This window comes from Panthera uncia (genome assembly GCF_023721935.1).
Source record: "Panthera uncia isolate 11264 chromosome D3 unlocalized genomic scaffold, Puncia_PCG_1.0 HiC_scaffold_8, whole genome shotgun sequence".
Taxonomy (NCBI): Eukaryota; Metazoa; Chordata; class Mammalia; order Carnivora; family Felidae; genus Panthera; species Panthera uncia.
The window spans coordinates 81,041,652-81,068,173 of record NW_026057586.1 but is presented as its reverse complement, the minus strand read 5'-3'; the positions used below and the strand labels follow the sequence as shown (position 1 = coordinate 81,068,173).

At 54.5% G+C, this 26,522-nt stretch overlaps 1 protein-coding gene across 1 annotated transcript; it reads left to right on the top strand.

The window, feature by feature from the left end:
• Window positions 1-1,905: 1,905 nt before the first annotated feature.
• Window positions 1,906-23,254, top strand: OAS3 (2'-5'-oligoadenylate synthetase 3). Its single transcript, XM_049619313.1, has 16 exons — window positions 1,906-2,417; window positions 5,333-5,615; window positions 7,212-7,387; window positions 8,685-8,923; window positions 10,209-10,362; window positions 10,785-11,129; window positions 12,232-12,514; window positions 12,851-13,026; window positions 13,843-14,093; window positions 14,501-14,645; window positions 15,372-15,545; window positions 16,867-17,152; window positions 18,203-18,378; window positions 18,682-18,920; window positions 19,682-19,829; window positions 20,005-23,254. The coding sequence occupies exons 1-16, from the start codon at window positions 2,241-2,243 to the stop codon at window positions 20,014-20,016; spliced, it is 3,264 nt and encodes a 1,087-aa protein (XP_049475270.1). The 5' UTR covers window positions 1,906-2,240; the 3' UTR covers window positions 20,017-23,254.
• Window positions 23,255-26,522: the final 3,268 nt, after the last annotated feature.

Here is a 26,522-nt window from a genome sequence, read left to right as displayed (position 1 = left end):
AATGAATATTTATTTATTTATTGAGAGAGAGAGAGAGAGAGAGCGCGCACAGGGAAGGGGCAGAGGGAGAGGGAGACACAGAATCCGAAGCAGGCTCCAGGCTCTGAGCCGTCAGCACAGAGCCCAGCAGGGGGCTCGAACCCACGAACCGTGAGATCGTGACCTGAGCTGAAGTCGGACACTCAACCGACTGAGCCACTCAGGCGCCCTGACAAATGGAGGATTTCTCAAGTGACCTGTGAGTCAGGGAGACGACTGATTAATAGGAGAGCTTGAAAGCATGACCTGATGGCTGAGGGCACCCGGCTTGAATCCCCTCCACAATATCAAACCTACAAAATGGGCGTCTTCCTGCAACTGAATACCTCCCAGGGATGTGGCGCTCGCTACCCGAAGTAGAAAACCAGGTGTCCACCCCAGTAGCCTGCCCTCTCTTCCTCTGGTTCGCTATGAGCTCTGCAGTTCACCCTCCGACCCCATCTATTTCCTAGAGGTTAAGGCAGACTTCAGAAAGTCCTTGTTCACATTCATTGCTACCCCAGACAGAGTGACTGCTGGATCCCTGAGCGTATGGGACAGAGGACTAAAGAATTTTTGAGTGGGATAGGGAGGGGGGGTTGGACGGTGGCATGGGCGGAGCCTGGGAAAGAGCTCACCTTCTGGTCCTCTGGATAGAGGAGCCGCAGCGAACCCGCCAGAAAGGTCGAGGACAGATGTGAAGATAGTGTTGCATCCACACGACTCCTGAAACAGAATGCTACAGGCACCAGTGACAGTCACAACAAAGTTTATTACAATGAGAGGCAAGGCCGACCGATCGGGACCAACACTCTTGATAAGAGTGCGGCCCCGAACAGCCGGGGTACAGAGTTTTTATAACCGATCACATCGTTTTATCATCACCTGGGAACAGAACAAAGAAACAATTTCCAGATGAGTTAGAAACAGTTGCCTAATGAGGTGTTTACTTTAGACTTTCTGCCTCTAAGTTGCAACCAGTGGATCTCCTTGACCCTGCCTCTGATGCTCTTTTCTTTGAACTTTTGCTTCCTTAATTGGTGAAGCCTAATTTACAAGAGTATGAGGCGTAATTTATAAGAGTAAAGCAAGGCTGTTATCTCTTAACCTTCAATGTCAACACAAAGCTGTTATTTTTCAAGCTAAGCATTAGCCCTACACTACAATTTAACCCTTACAATAGAAACCCCCGGTAGCTTCAGGTCTCCACTCTGCTGCTTACTCTCCGCCTAGTTTTGCGCCGGTCCCAAAGGGATCTAACTCTGGGAGCTTTATAACACCTTGCTATGCAACGTTGCGTGAGATGCCATGGTATACTGATCTTCCTTCCCCGTTTCTCCTTTTTAAAAGAATTCTTCTTCCAGGCAGGACTTCAGAGTATGTCTGAAGTTTTAAAAATTGGGATTCTAAACATTTTGGAATTGCATTAAACGTGTAAATTATTTGTATACTCCTGTAAGAACAGGCGCTCCTGTAAGAACACAGCGCAGTACTGACAGCGTGTGCTGGGTTCGAATCCAGTCTGACAATTTTCCAGCTACGTATGTGACCTTGGCCGAGGTGCCTAGATTCTCTGTACCTTAACTCCGTCCATCAAACGGGTGTGGTAATAATAGCGCCTGGCTGTCGGGAGGATGGAACGCCATGGGTGGACGTGTAAAGCAGCGAGGGACAAGCGTTGTGCAAAAGGTCCTCCATTACTAGCGGTGCTCAGAACGCCCCCTTCAGGCAGAGAGCTAGCGGGGTGCTCTCTGGGTGAACCTCCTCCAGGCCACCAGGCGTGACCGTGTCCTCGCGTGTAAATCCTGCACGTTTCTTCAATGCTTCCAGGGTACGCGACGGTGCTCTGTGGACCCGCTGCTGCCGAGGCTTTTTGTTCAGGTGTGTTCAGTGCATCGGAGCTGGGGGGGGGGGGGTGCAGGGAAGGCGGACCCAGTGCTGGGAGCCGGGAGGCCGAAAAACGAAACTCGGCTGGGAAGGGAACCCGGAAATGGGTGCGAGAGCCCAGAGCTGCTGGAGAGAAACGAAACCGAAACCGAAAGCGGGAGAGGGGCGGAACGCTTGCGAGGCTGGGGAGCAGGGACGCGGGGCGCGGCGGCGGCGGGGAGGCTGGGGCGGCAGCCCCACCCCCTGCCCTCCCGCCCCGCGCAGAGCCCAGGTCGGGGCGCCGCGGGCAGCGGGGAGCGCGCGCGGACGGCGCGGGAGGGCAGCCGGCCGTGGACATGGACGTGTACCGCACCCCCGCCGCCGCGCTGGACAACCTGGTGGCCCGCAGACTGCAGCCGTCCGCCGAATTCGTGGCGGCTGCGCGGCGCGCCCTGGGCGCCCTGGGGGCCTTCCTGCGGGAGCGCGGGGGCCGCGCCGCTGCCCAGCCTTGGAGGGTGCTGAAAACCGCCAAGGTAGGCGCCGCGCAGGGGGCAGGGGCAGGGGCAGGGGCAGGGGGGAGAGCTCACCTGTAAACGGGAACAACCCATTGCCGCGGGCCATGTGGCCCCGGACGGTTTGTATCAGCTCTTTCCATTCGTTTCTTTGACACTTTGGAGGCACGCTTGCGGTGCGCCAGCGCTGATCTAAGCGCCCTGAAAATACACTGCACGCCACAGCCCGGCCAAGTGGGTACTATTAACCCCACCTGGCGCATGGGAAACTGAGGCACGGAGCGACGAAATGATGTGTCCAAAGCTTGTAAGAGGCCCGGCAAGATTCAAGGCCAGGTCGTCTGATTCTTGCATCTGTGCTCTTACAGGCTGCCTCCATTCAGTCATTCATTCGTTCACTCGCTCACTCACTCAGTCGTTTACCCAGTCCAAACGGACTCCAGTCCTCACACTATGCCTGACCCTAAAGATGCAGAAACCCTAGTATTTCTCCAATAGCCACGGAGCCTAATTTACTGCGAAACCGCCCAGTAACAATGAACATTGTCTCATTAAATGAGTCATCCCGCTGAATCCTCACATTCAACGAGGTAGGGATTATTACTCCTGTTTTACGACTGGGGAAACTGGGACTGTGGGTGGGTGAGCCACTGCCCCAGGCCACGTTTTGTCACTTAAATGCCTTCCTGCTGCTGTGACCTCAGGATGCCCACAGGCTCAGGCAGGGGACAGGCATCAGCTTCTGTGTCCTCAGCACAAACTCAGGGGCTCTAGGGCTGCAACGAAGGAACTTGGCTGGGGTAGAGGGGACTTGGAGCTTCTCAGGGAAGGGATGGAGACACAGGGCAAGGGACGGCCCCAGAGCAGCTGGTGGTTTCCTGGGGCTGAGTCTTAGCTTGGGAGGTGGGAAAGAAGGAGAGGCTTGCAGCCTAGGAAACGTGGAGGCAGATTTCTGCCTTTGAGGTGGAAAGGACGAATTTCTTTGGAGCAATAGTTTAAGAGTCTCTAAAGCTCTGGCAATCCTCAGCTTTCTTGGAAAGCCTGGGACAGTTCTTGTGGTTGACTTTAGCTTATGGCTTCGGATCATTCAAAGCTTTGAAGAGGCAGTGATAAGGTGGGTATAGGGCCATGAGCTACCTTTCCAGTCTTCCGATGCTACTCCCTGCGGAAAAGACTCCTTGGAGAACGGCCAATTCCAGGGCTGGAATAATGTGCAAGATGAGCCTGGGGCTTCTAGTTGGACCAGAACGCAAAGAAGGGGTGGCTGACCTCTGTAGTCCTGTCAGAAGGACCGCCCTCTCCCGTCTCCACCCCTGCCCAGGGCCAACAGGAAGGGGCTCTCCTGCCCCAGCTGTGACCACCAAAAACGTCTCCGTCTCCCGGTGGCGTGGCCAAAGGCTGAAATTTCTTTACAAATCCCAGAAGGAGATGGGGCGCCTGGGTGGCTCTGGTTAAGTGTCTCAGGTCATGATCTCACAGTTTGTGGGTTCAAGTCCCACATCGGGCTCCGTGCTGACGGCCCAGAGCCTGGAGCCTGCTTTGGATCCTGTGTCTTCCTCTCTCTCTCTGCCCCTCCCCTGCTCATGCTCTTTCTCTCTCTCTCAAAAATAAGTAAACATCAAAAAATTGTCTAAAATAAAAACATACATGGAGCACATGTGGCAACAGACTTCCTTAAAAACCCCGCTCTTCTTTTGTGTAGGTTTAGAAACGTGCACAATAAAATAAGTATTTTTAAGGGAATTCATCGATGGGGAGGGGTGCAGGAAGAATGGAGGCTTGGAGCCCAGTCTTCTGAGCTGACCTCCCAGGTTCCAGTACGGTGCCTTCTCTGAGTCAGGTGTCGGTGAGCAACCTCTCTGGACTTTCGTTTCCTCATCTCCTCGTTTGTAAAGTGGGAGCGGTAACAGTACCTTCCTCTCAGGCTTGTTAGGGAGCTTCCATGAGATGATCAGCTGCAAAACAGGCAGGAAATGCTCGGTTTACAATATTCCTCCGTGCTCTGCCCTGTTCCCCCTTTGTTGGCACCCCCCCCCATGTGAGGAGCTGGCAGTAAAAAAAAAAAAAAAAACCTGGGATGCCATTGGGATAATTCGCCATCCCAGCTCGGTGGGGGAGATGCCCTCTGGAAGGCTAATCTGGTTCTTGGCTTATCCAGGTCGTGTTAACTCACTTCACAGCCCCGAGGCTCATGTAACCACGTGTAACCACATCACAGGGACTGCCTGGAAGTGAGATTACAGGTGTCAGACATTTGACAGAGCTCCAGGCACAGGGTAGAGACTCTCACCATGGGAGTTTCCTTCGCAGGTCCTTCGCTGACGGCTTTGCAGAAAGAAACACCCGTCAGAAAGGTCCCGGACATTCAGCAAGTCATATCATGGTTTTGAACTGATCCCAGGCAAAAGCCGAGAACATGTGTTCTGCAAAGCAGAATTTGTTTCACCAGCATTTTTAATGAAAGCTTTTGTTCAATGTTTGTTTATGTTTGAGAGGGAAAGAGAGGAGCGGAGGGGCAGAGAGAGAGGGAGACGGGGGATCCGAAGCAGGTTCTGTGCTGACAGCGGAGAGCCTGATGCGGGGCTTGAACCCACAAACCGTGAGATCATGACCTGAGCTGAAGGCGGACAGTTAACCTACTGAACCACCTAGGCGCCCCTAAAAAAACTTTTTTTTTTTAAATTATAAATTAACAAAACCTTTTTGAAGTTAGTGGCCAACACTTAGAGATATATGGATTTACAAATAAAACATGCCTTTCTTGAAAACTCAGGCCTGGCTTTCCTCGGCCTGCATTTCTGCATGGCTTCAAATGCCAGGGGCTGTGTGGCCACCGTCTCCCCCCACACCCGCGTGGTTCGCTCAGGTTGCCTACCAGCCCACTCGGTCACCAGAATCGAAGAGTGCAGAATTCTGAATTGTTTTTTGCTTCACAGGGAGGCTCCTCTGGCCGGGGCACAGCTCTGAGGGGTGGCTGTGATTCTGAACTTGTCCTCTTCCTCAACTGCTTCAAGAGCTACGAGGACCAGGGCGTTCGCCGTGCAGAGATCCTCAACGAGATGCGGGTCCTGCTAGAATCCTGGTGGCAGAAACCCATCCCCGGTCTGAGCTTTGAGTTTCCCGAGCAGGACGCGGCCAGGGTCCTACGGTTCCGACTGGCATCCACGGACCTCGAAAACTGGATGGATGTCAGCCTGGTGCCCGCCTTCGACGCTCTGGGTGAGGGGTGCCTGACCCATTCCAGGGTCGGGGGCAAGATCCTTAGGAGTAGGACCGGACTTCCAGTCCTAACCCTGCCACCAGCCTGCTGTGTGGCCTGAGCATCCCTCTCTGGGCTCTCGTTTCCTGACTACACGCATTGAGTGTGGGCCAAGAAAGCCCGGTTCCTCCTGGATCAGCCGGGGAGACGTTCCTTCAGCCACTGCCGAGAACAGTGCTGCTCGGCCCTTCCAGAAATACCCCAGGGGGAAGGCACAGCCGCCTGGCCTCAGGGGGCTTGGGGACAAGGCCAGCATTCTGCAAAATCTTGTATTTCATCTGAAAAGCATTAATATGATTTTTGCGCTCCCCTTGATAGTATATCCATGCTTGATTTATGATATAGTATATATAATGTGCCCCTGTGCTCACATCTGTAAAATGAGGTTAAATATAATGGGACCGTAGTAATCCATCTTGCAGAGTGTTTGGAAAGACTGTGTCCGTGAATACCTGTGATGAACTTGACACATGATGGGGCTGTATGAGTGCTTGCTGTCCTTCTTTCTATTATTATTATTATTATTATTATTATTACTATTTCCCATTATCAGTGTTCTTCTTATTAACCATGATGTCCTGGGAGACAGCTCTCTTGAACTTATCCAGGTTACAACGTCCTGACGGACAGCCACACTCTCCCACGCTCGGTACACGTATATTAATCATAACGGCTACTGCTTACTCAATGCTCGACTCCAACAAGCACTTGACCTGTTTCATCTCATTAATTCCTCAGAACAAACCTATGAGGTCTGTACTGTCTTGTCTTCCCTTTTCCTAAGAGGGGCACTGAGGCACAGAGATGGACGGTAACTCACCCAAAGCCGCACAGCAAGTAAGCGATGTCGGGGGAACCTGGGAAATTATGGAGCGCGTTTCCTTTTCCCAGGCCAGGCCCACAGGAAGCGGTGGCGGGAAAGGCCCACGCCGCAAAGGCAGCCAGCTTTAACTTCCAGTCCTGTGTCCGTCACTTGCCAGCTCTGTGACCAGGGGCAGAGCCCTGAATTTCTCTGTGCCTCAGTGTCCGCAGCTGTAAGATGAAGTGAAGGCAAGTTGCCCGATGGGGTTTTGGTGGGGAGACGCGGCACTCGGTGTGAAACGTTAGTGTCGCAAGCACTAAAAAAATATTAACAATCATTGCCAAGGGCTCAGAATCCTTTGCCTTACAGTTTCCCCAGCACCGTGCCTTTCCCCTCTGGCACCAATTAAAGGTATGTGCAGTGGCATTTTTGTACTGCCTGAGGGAACCTCAGGGAGGGAAGAACTACCAGGTTCTAGGTACTCCTGATTCAGCTGGAAGCATCCTTCCTATGTAGCTGGCTTGGAATGCAGCCGGGCCTGGGGGCTGCCTGGCCATTTGGAAGGAAGGGGCTCTTCCTTCGGGTCTAGAGCTTTCCTCCCTGCCCCCTGAGAAGCTCGAGGCTCTCTTCCTCATCCTCCAGCCCCCATGCTCATGGATACCCGCCTCCACCAAACTACCCTCCTCCCCCCGACCCCGGCTCTCCATCCTGTGCCTCGGAACCCTTCCTGACGCACAGCACTTCACTCCCACAGGACAGCTCAGTTCCGATGTCAAACCCAAGCCCCAGATCTACTCCAGCCTCCTCGACAGCGGCTGCCAGGGGGGCGAGCACTCGGCCTGCTTCGCGGAGCTGCGGAGGAACTTCGTGAACGTTCGCCCGGCCAAGCTGAAGAACCTGATCCTGCTGGTGAAGCACTGGTTCCGCCAGGTAAGGTGGCTTCGGAGGGTCCTCCCCCCAGGCATAGGACTGTTGGAATTTGCGATTTCGCGATGGCGAGAATATTTTCTTATGTTTCGTGGCCACTCGTGTTTCTCTTTAGGGAGATATGCCTGTTCATATCATTGGTTTATTATTTTCTTCTGGGCTAGCTGTTTTCTCCTTGTTGGCTTGTTGGAGCTCTTTACATATTCTGGGTGCTAATTCTTACTGAGTTAACATAATGCAATCTGTTCTCCCAGGACGAGGCTGGGACTTCCGTTTTGTTCTTAGGTCTTTTGTCACGGAAAATGTCGGGATTTTAATGTAATCAGGTGTGTTCATCTTTTTCGTGTGTGATTTGTACTTGGTGCGTCTTGTGTAAGTAGGCTTTGCCTATCCTGACTTTTTTTTTTTTTAATTTTTTTTAATGTTTATTTATTTTTGAGAGAGACAGAGACAGAGCGTGAGCGGGGGAGGGGCAGAGAGAGAGGGAGACCCAGAATCCGAAGCAGGCTCCGGGCTCCGAGCTGTCAGCCCCGAGCCCCTGACGCGGGGCTCGAACTCACGAACCGCGAGATCGTGACCTGGGCCGAAGTCGGGCGCTTCACCGACTGAGCCACCCAGACGCCCCTATCCTGACTTTCTAAAATTCTTCTCCCATATTTCCTTCCTGAAGGTTCTAAAGTTTTCTTTTCATGTGGGTTCAGGGCTTTGAACTCTCTGGAATATTTTATCTATGGTATGAAGTAACGCGGAGTTTGTACGCTTCCCGCCTCAGCCTCAGGAATGACCCCCACCCCCGAAACATTCATGTCTGTCGACAGACTGTTGTGTATTGAAGAAGGGGTGCCCAGCCTGTGCCTGGAGATGAGGGAACAGGCCCCCTCCCCCCCAAGATCTTTGGGCACACGGCTTGGTCTTTCTGGTGGACCACTCATCATAAAGCAAGTCTGGGGGGAGGAGATCCTGGATTCCGGATCTCGTTCAGCCAACGACTCGCTGTATGGCCCTGGAAAGTTCTGCCATTCGCTCATTTGGAGGATGAGCAGCAGCCTCGGACTGCCCACCCGCCGGCCTCTCTCTGACTGCTCCCCAGTCCCAGAGGCTCGCATCGCATACGCCCGAGGCTTGGCCGAAGCCCCAGGAGCGAGGGCAGCTGAGACGCGGCAGGTTGTTCCTGGAACACGGCATCTCGTCTCAGGCTTCGCCTGCGTCCCGGTGGGCGGGCTCTGCACCCCCCAGACTGAGAGCTCCGGCGAAGTTCTCCAGGGAGCGCTCTCTTTCCCCTCCCCTTCCCCTCTTACAGGTGTGCCAGGGGGAGGTGAGGAGGGAGGAGCTGCCTCCAGCCTATGCCCTGGAGCTGCTGACCATCTTCGCCTGGGAGCAGGGCTGTGGGAAGGAGACCTTCAGCCTGGCCCAAGGCCTCCGCACCGTCCTGGGCCTGATCGGTCAGTATCAGCACCTGTGTGTTTTCTGGACCCTCAACTACGGCTTCGAGGACCCTGCGGTCAGGTGGTTCTTGCGGTACCAGCTCAAGAGACCCAGGTACCTCCCATCACCCCCCTGTCCCCACTCTCCTGGGCTTGGGCCGCAGGAGATAATTAACAATGATCAATGATTCAACAGGTCTCCTCTCCCGGAGGCCTGCGTGGGGGCCAAAGCCACACGCTGTGCGCTTACTAATTCAGTGGATTCAGCCCCAGAGGGAAATGACAGTCACTAGGGGGCGTTTTTAAAAAGATTTTTCTAGGGGCGCCTGGGTGGCGCAGTCGGTTAAGCGTCCGACTTCAGCCAGGTCACGATCTCGCGGTCTGTGAGTTCGAGCCCCGCGTCAGGCTCTGGGCTGATGGCTCGGAGCCTGGAGCCTGTTTCCGATTCTGTGTCTCCCTCTGTCTCTGCCCCTCCCCCGTTCATGCTCTGTCTCTCTCTGTCCCAAAAATAAATAAATAAACGTTGAAAAAAAAAAAATTAAAAAAAAAAAAAAAAAAGATTTTTCTAGGGGCACCTGGGTGGCTCAGTCCGTTAAGCGACACCTTCGGCTCAGGTCATGATCTCTCCGTTTGTGAGCTGGAAACCCATGTCGCGGGCTCTGTGAGGACAGCTCAGAGCCTGGAGCCTGCTTGGGATTCTGTGTCTCCCCCTCTCTCTCTGCCCCTCCCCCTGCTAGCGCTCCCCCCCACCCCTCCGCCCTCTCTCTCTCTCAAAAATAAGTAAACCTTTAAAAAAAAAAAGATTTTTGCGTGAACATATTTTACACGTGAACATTTTATGCGACACGTAGCATACAGGTACCAAGGGCACATTTTGATGCCGTTCTATAAAGTGAACCCATCTGTGAAAAGACCGCCAACCGTGGGGCGTTCTTACTGTTGCTTACTGCGTTCTGTTGCCGAGCAGAGTACTTGCATTGTGTGAATTTATCACAATATGCTTTCCGTCCTGTTCCTCATGGACGGTTTGGTGGTTTCCACTCCGGGGCTGTTACCATGAGGCTGTTCTAAACAGCCTTGCACGCGCATTTCGGTGTGCCCGCACCGTTAGACACATGGGAATGAAACTGCTTGGTCGCGGGGGTAACTCTGAGTCCCCGGGGGTGGATGCTCCTGTCTGATGATTCTAATGTGCGGAGTGGAGGCTCATGACTCTGACGTAATCTCCACGGCAGCCCCCCCACAAGGTAACTGAGGCTCAGAGAAGGTAAGTCATCCGCCCTAGGTCACACAGCTGGAAAGGAGAAGAGCTGGAATTGGAGCCAGGCCTGCTTGACCTCGGAGCCCCTGATCCTGACCATCTCGCTAACCAGAACCTTCTTGTCCCTCTGGATTTGCAGGCCCGTGATCCTGGACCCGGCTGACCCCACGTGGGACGTGGGGAACGGAGCAGCATGGCACTGGGATCTCCTGGCCCGAGAGGCAGAGTCTTGCTATGAGCACCCGTGTTTTCTGCAGGCGGCGGGGGGCGCTGTGCAGCCCTGGGAGGGGCCCGTGAGTGAGGGGCTCCCAGGATCCTTGTTACGCACGCAATTCGTGTACTCGGTGTTTCCTGAGCATCTGCTGTGTGCTGGGGCCCTGGGGTGTGGGACAGGCTTGAAAAGTGGGGGCTGCAGGCATGTAACACAACCTGATCACCAAGCTGAGCCTGCTTGGAGGAACCTTTCCGGTGACGCTGTTATCGTCTGCTTACCGCGCTGTGTCCGCCCGGCACCGGGGACCTTTTTGTAATTTATCCCGTCTGGAAGGGCGCCTCTATCTAATCTGCACGAAGGTGCCTTAGGGGCTAGCGGTGACCCTCTCGCTTTCTCTCTCTGAGTCTCAGTCACCCTGACCGTACAATGGGAGGGGGCTGGCGAGAGAAGGGAGGGAGAAGCCTCTTCGCTTGTAAGACAGCTCCTTCAACAAACTTCCAGGGCCTTCCACGTCCTGGGTGCTCAGGTTTGGATCACCCCATCCAGCGAGACTCTGCCCAGAGGACGCCGCAGGAGAGTAGCAGTCTCGATGCCGTGGACCCAAGTGCAGGGAGCAGGCAGCCTTCACGCCCAGCTCCCGGCCCCTCAGGGACAGCCAGCACCATCCCCTGTACTCTGGGGACGGCCTTGGATCTGTCTCGCATCAGCACCAAGGACCTGGACCGCTTCATCCAGGACCACCTGAAACCGAACCCCCAGTTCCAGAAGCAGGTCAGCAAGGCCATCGATGTCATCTTGCGTTGCCTCTGCGAGAAGCGTTTCTACAGGGCGTCCACAGTCAGCAAGGTAAGTCGGTGGGTGGGGACACCGATGGGACCCTCCTGGGGCACCACAGCGAGGAGGGGGAGGAGCCACAGCGCGGCTGAGGGCGGGCAGGGCAAGTGGGCATCCGTGGAGGGGTGGTTTGCTGGCCGGAGGTATGTATCTAAGTACCAGCTTTTTGGGGGGATCTTTTTTAATGAAAGTTTTTTAAACCACTAACAGAGCACGTCTCCTCTCTGCTCAAAACCCTCCCCGGGTTCACAGAGCACAGTGGCTTCGAGGCCCATAGAATCTGGCCCTGGTCTTTCTCGGAACTTCACTTACTCCACACTGGCCGCCTGGCTGCTTCTTGAACTCACCGGCCAGAGTCTGCACTGGCTGGTTTCTCTTTCTGGAATCCCTCACCACCCCACCCCCCCGCCCCATCCACTTGGCTTCCCCCACTCTCCTTTAAGTCTAGGGTCCCAGCCCTCTAGAGTCTCACGGAGGCCTGATTGCTCAGTTCACAACTGCAACCTCCCTTCCACAGCCCCACCCCGTCCCCTTACTGCTTTATTTGCCTGCACACAGCCCTTAGCGCTTCTGGGAGCTGTTGGTTTGCTGACTGTCCCTCCCTCCTCTCCCCCTGCTAGAATGTAAGTTCCAGGAGAACAGGTAACTTTTATGTACTCCCATACCTTGCCACATGTGAGTGCCCAATAAACGGATGGATGGATGGAAGCAGGCCAGCAGAGCACATCCACAGGGCCCATTTGGCCCCGGGACCTCAACGTGCCATGTGTGGTCCAGATGGGCAGTCAATAGGTGCTGCGGATGTTCGGCTAAAATCATTAATCCCTGCCCCCTTCACCGCACCCCCCGTTTTCTGTTGCTACATGTTGGTCTGACTTTGCGCAGGCCCCGAGGGTCAGAAGGCAGGTGCAGGCGGACATAATCTGACTCTGCCAGGCTTCTAAGAGTCAGAGGTCACGGGGCTTGTGCAGCCCGCCTCTGTCACGGTGTCCCCAGACCCGACACCAGCGACAGGGTAGTGTTGGGACTGCAGTGGGGGTACAGCGGGTGGGGTCATAGTCGGACTCCTGAGCTCAGGGACAGTCACGGGTCTCAGATGGCCCATCCTCTGCAGGGGGGCTCATTTGGCCGGGGCACAGACCTGAGGGGCTACGGTGATGCCGAACTCGTCATCTTCCTCAACTGCTTCGAGGACTACGGGGACCAAAGGGCCCACCGCCTGGAGATCCTTGATGAGATGCGGGCACGGTTGGAATCCTGGTGGCAAGACCCAGTCCCCGGCCTGAGCCTGCGTTTTCCTGAGCAGACCGTGCGCGAGGCTTTACAGTTCCAGCTGGTGTCCCGGGCCCCAGGAAGCTGGATGGACGTGAGCCTGCTGCCCGTCTTTGATGCCGCGGGTGAGGGCTGCCTCCAGCCTGTGCCTTGGAGACCAATTCCCTCGCCCGCTAGGCTACACAGCTTGCCTGGGGTCGAGATCACCCACCTTGCGGAGTTACTGGGTGGATGAGCGAAAATTACTGAAAAGCACCCAGCACGTATTTGGTGCTTAAAAAAAAAAAAAAAAAAAAAAAAGTTCTGATTGCTATTCCATGTCGTAGACCGTGTATTATGGGTTGCAGTGCTATGCTATGTAATTAACGTTAAAATATTAATAAAGGCTGGGGAGTGGCTGGGCGGGGACATGCTGCTGTCTGCGTCAGAGCTAGGCACTCAGAGTACTTCACATTTCGCAGGGCAGCTCTGTGCGGGCGCCAGACCTGAGCCCCAGATCTACTCCAGCCTCCTCGACAGCGGCTGCCAGGGGGGCGAGCACGTGGCCTGCTTCGCAGAGCTGAGGAGGAGCTTCGTGAACACTCGCCCACCCAAGCTGAAGAACCTGATCCTGCTCGTGAAGCACTGGTATTACCAGGTGAGGCCTCCATACCCGCCTCCCTCCTCCCAGGAAGTAGCTGCTGTCATGGCAACTGCCTCAGCCAATCAGCGCCCCCCCCAGGCAGCCCTCTCCCTTCCTTCACTTCTTATTGGCCATCCCAAGTAGAAGGTCCACCTCCTCCATCCTCCATTTCCGGTACAGACCGGAAGTCCCTGGCTGAAAGAAAGTCTCTTTGTCCGTCAAGCTCCGAATGCCCGTGTCTTGTAGTTGGGGTTCACCATCCACCTCTAGCTCATCTGTTTCCCTCCACTCCCCAGGCTGCTAATGGATTCCCTGTTCTTGCCCACCCCCAAGCCCTAGCTTATGCTGTGCCACCATCACTGTCTTGTGTGCAAGGTGTACTAAATAAACCCCGAGCTTCCTCCAGAGCTCCTTCACCAAAAACACTCATCTGAATGCACTCGCATTCGTGTACTCATTCAGCAAACATACTGAGCACCCACTGCCACTAACGTCACGATCGTGCCAGATGTTGGGATAGCAAGCTGAATATATCGCAGCCCCCATTCCTGTACAACTGTCCCGTACACCCTTGATGGAGAGACTCTGGGCAAAGACCCAAGTCTGAGATTCTTAGCCTCGCTGTGTGACCTTGGACAAGTCACTACCCACGCCCGTTCCCAGACCTCTGTGTGTCCACCTGTGAAATAAGAAGGGTTTCATTTTGTCCTGCAAAATGAAAAGGGCTTTATTTTTTTATATTCCCCTCCCTCTCCGAGTACCTAGGGCCATGCTTGGCACACCTTGGGTGCTCAACTCCACTCATTCTTTGCCTGGCCTTGGGTGATCTAGGTCGCAGCTCGGAACAGAGGACAGCAGCCAGCCTGTGCCTCCCTGCCCCCAGTCTATGCCCTGGAGCTCCTGACCATCTTCGCCTGGGAGCAGGGCTGCGGGAACGAGTCTTTCAACACGGCCGAAGGCCTCAAGACGGTCCTAGGGCTCGTCCAGCAGCACCAGCAGCTTTGTGTCTACTGGACGGTCAACTACAGCTTTGAGGACCCAGCTATCAGAACATACCTTCTTGGCCAGCTTCAGAAACCCAGGTGCGGACCCACGATGCACTGCATCATCCTTTCTCCTCCCCCCACGGTCACCCTGGAGTCACTGCACCCAGGAGGGATCCAGGCTGGGATCTGGGTGCCTCAACCCCACTCCTCGCTCTGGACTCTTTGCTGAACAAGCACGGACACAGGGAGCCCCCAAAGAAGCCAGAGCCAGGTTCATTAACACAATAAAATATCATTTCTGAAATGAAGGGCTCACCCAATCCCTGACTGAGGCAGCCAGGTGGGAACCCTACTGTGCTTGGGACAGACTGGGCCAGCCCTAAGGTGCTGACACTCTTCTCCTTCTCCCCAGCCCCCACACCCTTTCCCGGTCCCTCCCAGCCCCCTGCTCTTCACTGATTCCCACCTTCCCCACCCGCCTGCCCATCCACTCTGCCCCCCAGGCCCCTGCTCCTGGATCCTGCTGACCCCACCTGGAATGTGGGCCAGGGCAGCTGGGAGCTGTTGGCCCAGGAAGCAGCAGCTCTGGAGACACAGGCCTGCTTTAGGAATAGACAGGGGACGTCTGTGCAGCCCTGGGATGTGATGGTAAGAGGGGAGCCCCTGGGGCGGCGGATGCCGTTGGTGCCCCCTTCCAGACCCCCTTTCCCTGCCGGTGCGCGCATTCCCCAGCTGCCAGGAGTATGTGTTTCTGCCGGCTTACAGCTGAGACACCTGCTGTTCTGTCCCAGCCAGCGCTTCAGTGACACGGGGGACAAAAAGCCCACCCTCGTTTTTAAGGCGAGACCGGCTCAGTGATGCAATTCTGAGTCCAGAGTTCCCCGTGGGATCGAGAGAAAGCTTTCTCGAGCTGGAGCCTTGCTTAGCTCCTTCTCCTGCTTCCCCCACTCCCCTTTTCCTGCAAGCACTGCCCCCCGTTAATCCACGCACGAGAACCCCCATCGCAGGCTCTGCTTCTAGGGGACCCCCGCTTAGGGCGATAGCCAGCCCCCGAAGGGATATGAGTTTATTGCCCTTGCTTTTGTCAGCCGGATCTCATAACCAGGGCTTAAAACTCACGACAATCCAGTGAGGCACGGGCCTTGTTATTGCCCCCATTTAAAGATGGCGAAACCAAGGCTGCGTGTTGGCGGTGGAACCAGAACGTGAACTCGGGTCCTTCTGATGCTCCCACACAGACCTGCCAACCAGCTGAGAAAGAAAAGGGCTGTGGGAGGTAGCGGGAGTCTCATCCTCATAGACTGGCAAGAGGCAGGGCCTGCGCGCTCCTAGGGAATCCTGGCTCGAGCCGGCGTACCTGGGTTCTTTCTGTAGCCTGCTCTCCTTTACCAAACACCAGCTGGGGACCTTGACAAGTTCATCAGTGAATTTCTCCAGCCCAGCCGCCAGTTCTTGGCTCAGGTGAACAAGGCCGTCAATGCCATCTGCTCATTCCTGAGGGAAAACTGCTTCCGGAATTCTCCCATCAAAGTGCTCAAGGTGGTCAAGGTAAGTCCCCAGAGGGCCCTGGGCAAGGAGGGCCCTGCAGGCTGGGGATCTCTCCCAGGCCAGGGCCAGGCCTGACCCACCTCTGTGGTCCTTACAACAATCGGCACAAGGCCAAACACAGAAGGGAAACCAGAACGCAGTTGTTATAGGTGGGTGGCGGCAGGAGGGCTCAGAGGTGTCCAACAAATCTCTTCTGGTCGCTTGTGACAGCCAACTCAAAAGGAGGAACGAAAGGAGTATATTGGCTGATGTAAATGGAAAGCCCTGGAGTAGATCTACCATCAGGTACAGCTAGATCCAGGAGCCCATGCGGGGTCATCAGGACTCAGCTTTTCATCCCAGCTCTTGGCTCTGCTGTCTTCTGTTTCGGACAAGCCCTTTCCATGTGATGGTTCTTAGCATCTCTAAGCTTCCAGAAAGGGGGATTCTTTTTTCTCAAAATTCAAATAAGTCTTGGAATTGAGCCTTATTGTCCTGACTCGGGTTATATACCCCTCCCCAAACTCATCACTGGGGCTAGGGAGACACCATGCTCTGACTGGCCAAGCCTGGTTCATATTATTGAGTCAGTCCCACGTGGACCCGAATTGTGGGGGAGGAGCGATTCCCCCAAAGAAAACCAGGGTGCTGGTCATCGAAGTAGAAGGGATGCTGGGGGTGTATAAAAAGTCACATTATCCACTGCACCAGATACAACCTCTGTCCACAACTGAAGTCACGAGTGAGACCCAGGTTAGCCCTGGAAGATTATCAGCATAGAATCAGCCAATGAAAAGTCCCAGGCCTGATGATTTGCTGTGTGGCCCCAGGCAAATACCTTCCCCTCTCTGATCCTTACCTTCTTTGTCCATAACACTTAAAGATGATAACCTGGCTCAATGGTTGTCAACCGTGGCTTCACTTAGAATCACGAGGTGACTTTTAAAAATTAGACTGATGCCCTGTCCCCCTCCCAGGCCAATTAAATCACAGTCACAGGGGCATAGGAGCCATACGTACATCAGTCAGTTTTTAAAGCTCTCCTGGTACAAGCAGGCTTGAGAACCACAGGTCAAAAAAATAAATAAATCTCTCAAATCCCTCCCAGTCCCCAAACTTGATGGAATGAGAACGTTTGCATTTGTTGAAGGGTTTAAACTTAACATCTCGCACATTTCTTTTTCTTGCAACCATACTACGTCTTAACCGCATATTAAAGAGGTAAGACAGAGAGGTTAGGTGACTTGCCCAAGGTCACACAGCAAGTTCCTGACCCACAGGCTCCAGCAGGAGGATGTCATGCAGTCCTGCAAGGGTCAAGCCGCCTCCGTGTCCTCCCCAGGGTGGCTCTTTAGCCAAAGGCACAGCTCTGCGAGGCCGCTCAGATGCTGATATAGTGGTGTTCCTCAGCTGCTTCAGCCAGTTCACCGAACAAGGGAACAAGCGGGCTGAGATCATCTCAGAGATCCGAGCCCAGCTGGAGGCATGTCAGCAGGAGATGCAGTTCGAGGTGAAGTTCGAGATCCCCAAGTGGGAGAATCCCCGCGTTTTGAGCTTCTCTCTGATGTCCCAGACGATGCTGGATCAGAGCGTGGACTTTGACGTGCTGCCAGCCTTTAACGCCTTAGGTGAGGTACCCAAGCATACTCCCGAGAAGGGGGAAAGCAGAGGCAGGGCTGCCAGGGACAGCAGTCGAGGTTGTGCACTGCACAACCAGACCACACATGTTCACAGGGCAGGCATTGTACACATGGGTGTTTCTCGCCACTTTCCTGCAAGGTGTCTGGAGAAAAGGACACGTTTTTCTAATTCACACAACAGTTCTATGCGATCTAACAGTGGCCCTGGGCTGGGCCCCAGTCTCAGCATGACAGATGACCTTGAGCAAGGGAATTCCCTGCCTTGAGCCGCAGTGTCTTCCCCTGACACTGTATTCGAGTGTCTCCGTGCACTCCCAGCTTCGAGGATCTGTGTGCTACCTTCTCCACCTTCCACGGACCCGGAGGACCCGTTCGTTCAACACATGCACCGAGTACGTGTCCAGTATTCTCCGTGGCACCAAGGGTACATCCCTGCACAAAACAAACACAAATCCTCTCTATCTATTCAGTTCTGAGCTTGCACTGGAAAGTTCGCAGAGCGAGGACGTCCCGTGTATTGGAATGTACTTGGCTCCTGAGGTTTGGGAAACAAGCCACAAGGGAGGGACTCATCCAGAAATGTGTCTGAATCTACACAGTTCCTCAGTTCGGAAAGCAGGAATGCTTGAATGTCAAGGAATGCCTTTAAGGGCAGTGAAGCCGGAGAGTGATACGGTCCTGTTCCTTACAGGAGGCTCTAAGACTGAGGCTCTGCCTTTGTTAGAGAGGGCTGAACAAGTGTCCAGGAGCCGCTAAACATGTGTCAGCTCCCAGCTGAGACTTCTTGCTGACAGCCAACCGGAGGGGCTGAAAGGGGGCAGGAAGGGCCGCGAGATTCTCACCGGGGATTTAAGGCTGGGTCACGCCACGTCCGTGTTCCGTCTAAGATCCCCTGTGCCCCCTCCCCGCCGCCGCCGTGGGTCCAGACCACCGGCGGTGAGGGAGGTGCCCGAGTAGGAGATCCTGGAAGGCCTGTCTCCGTTGGCCCCAGCGGGGTTCTGGGAAACGAGCCGACGGTGGCCTCCTCCCTGTCTCCAGGCCAGCTGAGCTCCGGCAGGAGGCCCACGTCTCAAGTCTACGTCGACCTCATCCACAGCTACAACAACGCGGGCGAGTACTCCACCTGTTTCACGGAGCTGCAGAGGGACTTCATCGTCTCTCGCCCCACCAAGCTGAAGAGTCTGATCCGACTGGTCAAGCACTGGTACCAGCAGGTTCGGCCCGAGGACGCCCCCCGCCCGGGCCCCTGAGCGCTGTCCTGGGAGGAGGCGGGGCGCGACCCTGGGTTGGCCGAGCGGCCGGAGAGAGATTTCGTAGCTGTGGGACCTTGGTTTGCTCATCGGTGACCTGGGGCTGGTGTCGCCACATCGCAGCATTTGAGGGCATGGTGCATGGCCGGGCATCTGACACATGAAAGTGCCCAGTAAAGGTTTGGGGTGGTCTTGCCAGCTCTGGAAGGGTCCCTCCTGTGCCTCTTCGTTGCCAGTGTGAACCCACACTTTCCCTTTATTCCCCAGTGCAACAAGATGCCCAAGGGGAAAGGCTCCCTGCCCCCCCAGCACGGGCTAGAGCTCCTGACGGTGCATGCCTGGGAGCAGGGCGGCCGGGACCCCCAGTTCAACATGGCGCAAGGCTTCCGCACCGTCCTGGAGCTGGTCAGCCGGTACCGTGAGCTCTGTGTCTACTGGACCGTCAACTACGACAACCGGGACAAGACCGTCAGGGACTTCCTGAGCCAGCAGCTTCAGAAGCCCAGGTTCTGGCCCACCCTCAGCGTTGCAGTGTCTCAGATCTGGGGTCCCTCGCCCTTCCCACTTCCGCAGGGCACAGAGCAGGGACAGCAAACTCCTCTTCCTGGAACGGAGCTCCTTTCTAACAGGGACAGCCTTAGCACCTGAGGGACAGGCACTCCGTTTCCTGGTCCCCTGGTTGCCAGGTGAAATGTAAGACTGCAAGTCAAGTTTGAATTTCAGAAAAAGAATGAGTGGCTTTTTAGTATGTGTGTGCCCCCACGCGGTCCTTAGGACATACTGACGGTTTTCCAGAGCTCAAATTTCACTGGGCATCCCCTGTTTATATTTGTTAAATGTGCCAACCCTACCTGGGAACCCACCGGGTAACAGGAGCAGGTCTGCTTCTTTGGGATTTTGCCTCCTTCTGAAATGGTGCAAAGATAACAGAGACTCTTGCACAAACTCACGATGCATCTCCAGTCAGTGGGTGATGGCAGCTAGAACAATGTGTTGAAAAAGACTCTGACGTGGTGACATCTACCACAGATGTAGGAAGGGAGAGTGGTAGAACGAGTCCCGAGATTACTTAACAATGCCCGCTACATGCTGAAGGGGTAAGAGTGGCCCAAACGAACGTGGTGATTGATTAGTAATGTCTGCCCGGGGCACAGAAGGGAGAAGTGGTCTGTGCAGAGTGTTGGGTGATGGAGACTAGTCCAACCAGTCCCACAGAAGGGCACCCAGATGTTGCCAGGGATCGGACTGACCCTGATGGGAATTGCAGGCCCATCATCCTGGATCCAGCTGACCCGACGGGCAACCTGGGCCACAACGCCCGCTGGGACCTGCTGGCCGAGGAAGCCGTGGCCTGCATGTCTGCCCTGTGCTGCGTGGGCAGGGACGGCACCCCCATCCAGCCATGGCCAGCGAAGGTAAGAGAGCTGTATGGCGCAGCAGGGCGCACCCTTCCCTGGGGACAGTGTGCTCAGGGGAGGGGCCTGACTCCTGCCAAAGGGGCCCCCGTGCCTCCACGTCCCGGCTGTCCCTTGGTCTCTGCTTCTCCAGGAAGGTTAGGACAAACCAACTTCTCCTGTCACCTTCCGCCAGGCTGCCGTGTGAAGGCCGGAATTTGTACCAGATGGAGGGATGGACACCAGCCGTTGGCGTGGAGAGACTTCGGGTCACCTACCAGATGTGCGTGTGCGTGTGTGTGTGCTTGTGAGAGACAGAGAGACCTCGATTCAGTGAATCCACTCCTCCTCCGTCCAGCCTCCCGACTCCTATCCCTGCCTTCCCACTCTCTGCCCTCCTCCTGCTCTGCGTACCCAGCCCAGCTGAGTTTTATCAAATACCCCCTTGCGTCAGACGGGCACTGGCCACCACAAGGCTCCCCTGCTCCCCTGCCCCCTGAGGCCACGCACCAGACTCGGTGGGCTGGCAGCGGCCTGTCGCCGCCATGACTCCACTCTCAGACAGCCACTGTCGCGTACCACACTGCGTCCCGCCCCTGCCGAGAATGTCCTCCTCCTTCCTGCCTTCTCTGCCCGTCCGCACCGGTTCACATCTTCCGCTGAAGCCCATCCCTGTCTGCCCAGTGGCCTCTCCTCCTTCCCCAGCCCAGAGACTTTCGCAGAGATGGCAGTCTTCGTGCCATTTGTCAGCCACAGGCCATTGGCAGTGGCCGCCTGGAGGCCTGGGTTCTGGAGGATTCTAAAGAATGGATGCATACCTGGGAAGAGTGATGTAATCAACTAGTGATGTCTGCCATGGATGCGGTAGGGGAACGTGGTGGCACGAGTGCTGTGATTGATTAACGATGTCTGGCCCCAAGGCAGGAATATGGGCTCACAGGCTAACGGTGTTATTGAGCAGCTCTCTGAGCTCAGCCACCGGCAGGAAGAGCCTGCCCGGATGGGCCGGTCTTGTCTGCCACAGACAGAAGGCGTGGGGACGTGTGTACCATGCAGTCCCTCTCATGGGACCCCTGACTGAATGCCTTTTCGCTGGAGCCTTGTTTTCTACCTCCTTCGCACATCTTGAGACCACGGCCTGTTTGCCTTCTTGAATTTTTTTCTGGGCTCCTGTCTTCTCTCCTGATGTGCTAGAACATCGCCGGTGGGATTCTCCATCCCCAGAGCGAGCCAGTGCCCAAACAACAGTGCTCAGCCTGCTTCCCTCCGCCCTCCAGGGCAAATCCACTGTGTGATTTGCAGGCGGGGCTCCTGCCCTCCAGGCCAACAGCTGTGTCCCTCTTAGTCAAGGCTCAGCACAGAAAACAGGAAGTAGTCCAGGAATCCTTAGCAGGAAGGGATTCCATCCAAAGTCCCTGGACAGTCGGGAGGAGCGGAAGGCAAGGACCGTGGTGGGACTGGTGGTCTCAAGGTTAGACCCCCGTGGCCAAATCAGAGGTCAGGAAGCTGCCCCTGCCTGTCACCAGGCCACTGCCTCACACCCACCTAGCTGGGGCCGGACCCGGGATGTGGGCTCCAGCAGTCACAGGGGTCGCTCGGGACTTGCCAGCCACCAGCTCTGCAGGAAGATGCCTTCTGTCTCCCTCCTGGAGCACAGTCGAAATTACGGCCAGAAGTCTGGCGACAGGGCCATCGGAAGCGAATGGTTCACCTCCCACTCCGTGCAGCGCAGGGAAGGAGGGATGCCCAGCGCTGACAGCCGGCGTCCGGGACGGCATCCCCAGCAGATGCGCTGTGAATTGCGAATGTCTGTTGGGCGGGTGAGGGGGTGGTGAGGTCCTCCCAGAGGGAGGACCAGGAGGAGACAGAGGGGAAGGAGCCACCATGCATCCCCTCCCTGCCCCCCGCCCCAACCCCGAGTGTCTCAGATGGCCTGGCTCTCCGTGGCCCACTGCTGGGTACTGCCGGTCGGGCGCTGAGTCCGTTCGGGCTGCTGTAACGAAGCACCACAGACTGGTGGCTCATCAACAACGGCAATGTATTTCCGGCAGCTCTGGAGGCTGGAAGTCAGCACCGTCGGGTTCTGGGAAGAGCCCCTTCCAGGCTGCAAACCTCTTGTGTCCTCACATGGCAGAGAGCCGGCCAGCTCTCCAGACTCTTCTAACAAGGGCACTGATCCCATTCGTGAGGGCTCCCCCTCGAGACCTCACCACCTCCCACAGACCCCCACCTTCTCATACCATCCCATCGGGATTGGGGTTTCAACATAGGAACCGGGGGGACATACACCCTGGCGGGGATGCAGACCGGGGGTGGGGAAGAGCCTTCCCCTGTCCATGCCATTCTTAGAAAGTGCCAGAGAGGAGGCCCTCTGCTCCCCCTGGGGCCACAGCGGCCGAGGCTCGGGGGCAGAGCCCCCGGATTCCGGGGCCGCGTGGGTGCCTCCCATCCCTGTGCCACTCGCTCTGGCAGCTGGGACTGCTACTGAGGGCACGTGGTGTTAATAAAGCCTTCTTAAACTCACTTCACTGACTGTGAAGCTGGGGCTGGGGTTCGCAGGACCCCAAGGTACACCTTTTGCGTTGGTGAGGCTCCAGGAGCTCAGAGCTGACACCGGTGGGCAGCAGAGACCCGTCCCACCACGTGTGCAACAGCAGGTGGGGACCTGGCCTGGGCGTTGCAAGCTGGTGGTTCTTGGCCCAGGTGGGACCAGCAGCAGGGTCTCAACTCGATAACTCCCATCGTCATGACGCGGACTCTATGCACCCCACACCCCCCAAAATGGCTCTTGAATTAGGATAATTGTGAGATGGTGAGAAATGGGGTAGCTCCAGTAGGTTGGAGGTGAGAAGGACCTGTCACCTGGTCCGGGCTGACCTGAGGGGCGGGGCACGGATTTATTCTATTCTGGCTCCTGCGTCCTTGACAACGGCCACTCTGGTATTGGCATCATAGCCCCACTGTCCCGTTTGAGGGCTTCCTGATCTAGCCACACCCTTAATAGGTGGCGATTTTAAGTTGATTTCTTACATGCAGTGACCCTAAGGATGTAAGGGTTAAATTGTGGTGTAGGGCTAACCTATAGCTTGAGAAACAACAGCTTTGTTTTGACCTGAAGGTTAAGAGATAGCAGCCTTGCTTTACTCTCGTAAATTAGGCCTCACCAATTAAGGAAACAAAAGTTCAAAGAAAAGAGCATCGGAGGCAGGGTCAAGGAGATCAACTGGACTTACGGCAGAAAGTCTAGAATAATCACCCCATCCGGGAACTGTTTCCACCTCATCTGGGAACTATTTCCTTGTTCTGTTCCCAGGTGATGATAAAACGATGTGGTTGGCTATAAAAACTCTGTACCCCGGCTGTTCAAGGCCGCACTCTGATCAAAAGTGTTGGTCCCGATCGGTCGGCCTTGCCTCTCGTTGCAATAAACCTTGTGGTGACTGTCACTGGTGCCCGTCGCATTCTGTTTCAGGAGTCGTGTGGATGCAACAAGGATAACCACAAAAATGTCCACGTGCACTTTTCTCTGGAAGAGACAAATTGATACTAAAGTTCTATGGACACACATGTGTGCAAGGAAAGCTTGGAAAATGCAGAAAAAAAGAGCTCGGAGGGGGGATTAGCCCCAACCAACATTAGAACTTACTAGGGTCAGTTAAGCATCTGACTTCAGCTCAGGTCATGACCTCACAGGTTCCTGAGTTCCAGCCCTGCATGGGGCACTCGGCTGTGGCTGTCGCAATGAGCCCGCTTCTGATCCTCTGTCCCCCTCTCTCTCTGCCCCTCCCCCACTGGCATGCTTTCAGAAATAAACATGAAAACCAAACAAACTTACTAGGAAACCACAGCCTAAGGGGACGAAAATAACAAAAAGCTAAATGTGATCAGTCAGCAATTAAAAGCTAAACCAAGGGCCAGAGGGCCTCCTGGGTAACACACAAAGGGGTTCCATCTCCTGGAGGCAGAGGAAAATGAGGACCCAGTCAAGAAATGGGCCCCATCCAATGTAGGAGTCCAAAGAAAGTGGGGGGGGGGGGACGGGCTATATTTTCAATTTAACTTAACTTTTTTAAGTTAAAAATATGAGATATAATTCACATGCCATGAATTATAACTTTTAAAGTGTATAATTCAGGGGCGTCTGGGTGGCTCAGTTGGTTAAGTGTCCAACTTTGGCTCAGGTCAGGATCTCACGGTTCATGGGTTCGAGCCCCGCATCGGGCTCTGTGCTGACAGCTCGGAGCCTGGAGCCTGCTTTGGATTCTGTGTCTCCCTCTCTCTCTGCCCCTCCCCCGCTCATGCTCTGTCTTTCAAAATAAATAAACGTTAAAAAAAATTTAAAAATCTGAATATAAGAATCTATTCATTATATGTGCTATAAGAAATGATAGCATTATATCAATGTGAAAATTCTAAATCACGTTATTGCTTTGTGTTTATGTAACAAGACATCCGTGTTCTTAGAGGATACATATTGGAGTATTTAAGAGGAAAGGGGTCTGGATGATTAGGTCATGTCAACGTAGGATCATCAGTTCCAACAAATGCTACAGTCTTGGAGGCAGGGGTGGGGGAGGGGAATGTTGCTAATGGAGGAGGCTGTGCATGGGAGGGCAGGGGGTATCTGGGAAATCTCTGGGCTTTCTGCTTAATTCTGCTTTAAAATATAAAGTCTATTTAAAAAAAAAAAAAAAGGAGTAAAGGAGACTAATGTCTTCAACATGACCTCAAATGGCAATACCGTACTAATTATATGGTGGGATGCCCATGCAGAGAATAAAGAACCAATGTGGTAAAATACTCTGGGGGAAGGGTATGGGGATTCCTTTGTACTCATCTTGCACATTTTCTCCGAGTTATTGCAAATGCAATGTGTTCCGAGTTATTGCAAAATGCAATGTTTTAAAAACAATCATAAAGCAGGGACTTTGGAATCAGGTCATTCGGAGGTAGAACCGATCCAGACAAACTACGAGCTGTGTGAACCTTCGCACTGAGCCCTCGTGTTCTCATCTAGAGAAGGAGCCTTCTGACCCCTGGCCAGCCTACCTCTAGATGTGGTAGGAACAGTCATAAGGACGAGGAAAGACCCTTATTGGGCAGGTGTAGTAGTTAAGATTCTCCAGAGAAACAGAACCCATAGGATAGATAGATCCAAGTAGGGAATTGGCTCATGCTATTTGTGGAGGCTAGCAGGTCCAAAGTCTGTAGGGTAAGCTGAGAGGCTGGAGACCCGGAAAAAAAAGCTGATGTTGGAGCTTGAGTCTGAAGGCCTTCTGCTGGTGGTATTCTTTCTTCCTAAGGAAAGGTCGGCCTTTTTTCCTATTAAGACCTTCAACTGATTGGATGAGGCCCACCCGTGCTAGGAAGAGTATTCTGCTTTATTGAGAGTCTACTAATTGAAATGTTAATCTCATCTTAAAAAAAAAAAAAAAAAAAAAGCCTTCACAGAAAGATCTAGAATAACGTTTGACCGAGTATCTGTGTACCATGGCCCAGCCAGGTTGACCTACGAAGCTAATCATCACAGCAGAGAAGGGCCCCGTTCTTTCCCCATCTCAGGGACTTTTTTTTTTTTTTGCCTTCTGTATGATTTATTATTGCTAGACAGAGGCAGCCAGTGGGAGCCCTCTGGGGTTTTCATTTTGCACAGCTCTGGATGGAGTTGTGCGTCTGTCTTCCCCCTGGCCTCTGCACTCCTGGGCCGGTGTCCCATCCTTGCTCGGCCGGGGACGTACCTGCTGAGGACCTACAGGTATCCACATGCATATGCCTGCTGAACACTCTGGAATGTGCCCAGTGGTAGAACTAAAACCTGACTCTGGCTCAGCCCTTGCCTTGCTGTGTGTCCCTGAGCAAATAAATCCCCTCTCTGGGTCTCTTTCTCCTTGCTGCCCTCGTTGACTCTGACTTCCCAGGCCATGGAGACAAAGGTGTTAAAAAGGAAAACCCAAGCCCCAGATGGAGTCACTTGCCCCCCCCCCCCCCGCCCCGTGACAGCAAACCAAGACTGAATTAAACTTTTAACCTATACTAGGAATGTGACCTTTGAAAAGTCAGTCTGAAATTTCCCGATCAGCGCTGGTGACATCATCTGCAGGATAAACACCCTGCCAGCCCGGTCTCTTTGCCCGAAGCAGATGTCCTGGCCTGAGACAGTCCTTTCTTTCCTGCTCAAGCTTCTTGCCCCGCCCTCCTTCCTAGAAAAACCTTCCATTGAGCACAACCCCGGGAGCTCTTTCTACTTGCTAGGTGGGATACTGCCCAATGTGTGAATCACTTCATAAAGCCAATTCGCTCTTCAAATTTACAAGCATTGAATTTGTTTTTTAACAAGGGGAAAAGGAAAAGAGCCTCCAAGGATGACCTCTATCACCTGTAAAGTATTATTTCCTTAACAGCTTCTCAAACAGCATTTGCCAAGTGGCCACCCATTCTAACACGAACCCTACCGGAGAGGTACCGTTGTCATCGCCATTTCACAGATGGGGAAACTGAGGCACAAATCGGGCAGATGACGTAGCACGTATCAGTCTGCCTGTTTGACCATAGGGTTGCCTCCCGAGGAGCCCGCCGGCCGACGTCCACGCTGTGGGGGTGGGCAGAAATCTGGATTGAGGAAGTCAGCTGGAAACTCACCCTGTGAGTTTCGGTTTCTAGACTCTCTTCCGGTGTTTTGCCGTTTCCTGGCTCTAGGCAAGGGAGTGGCGCATT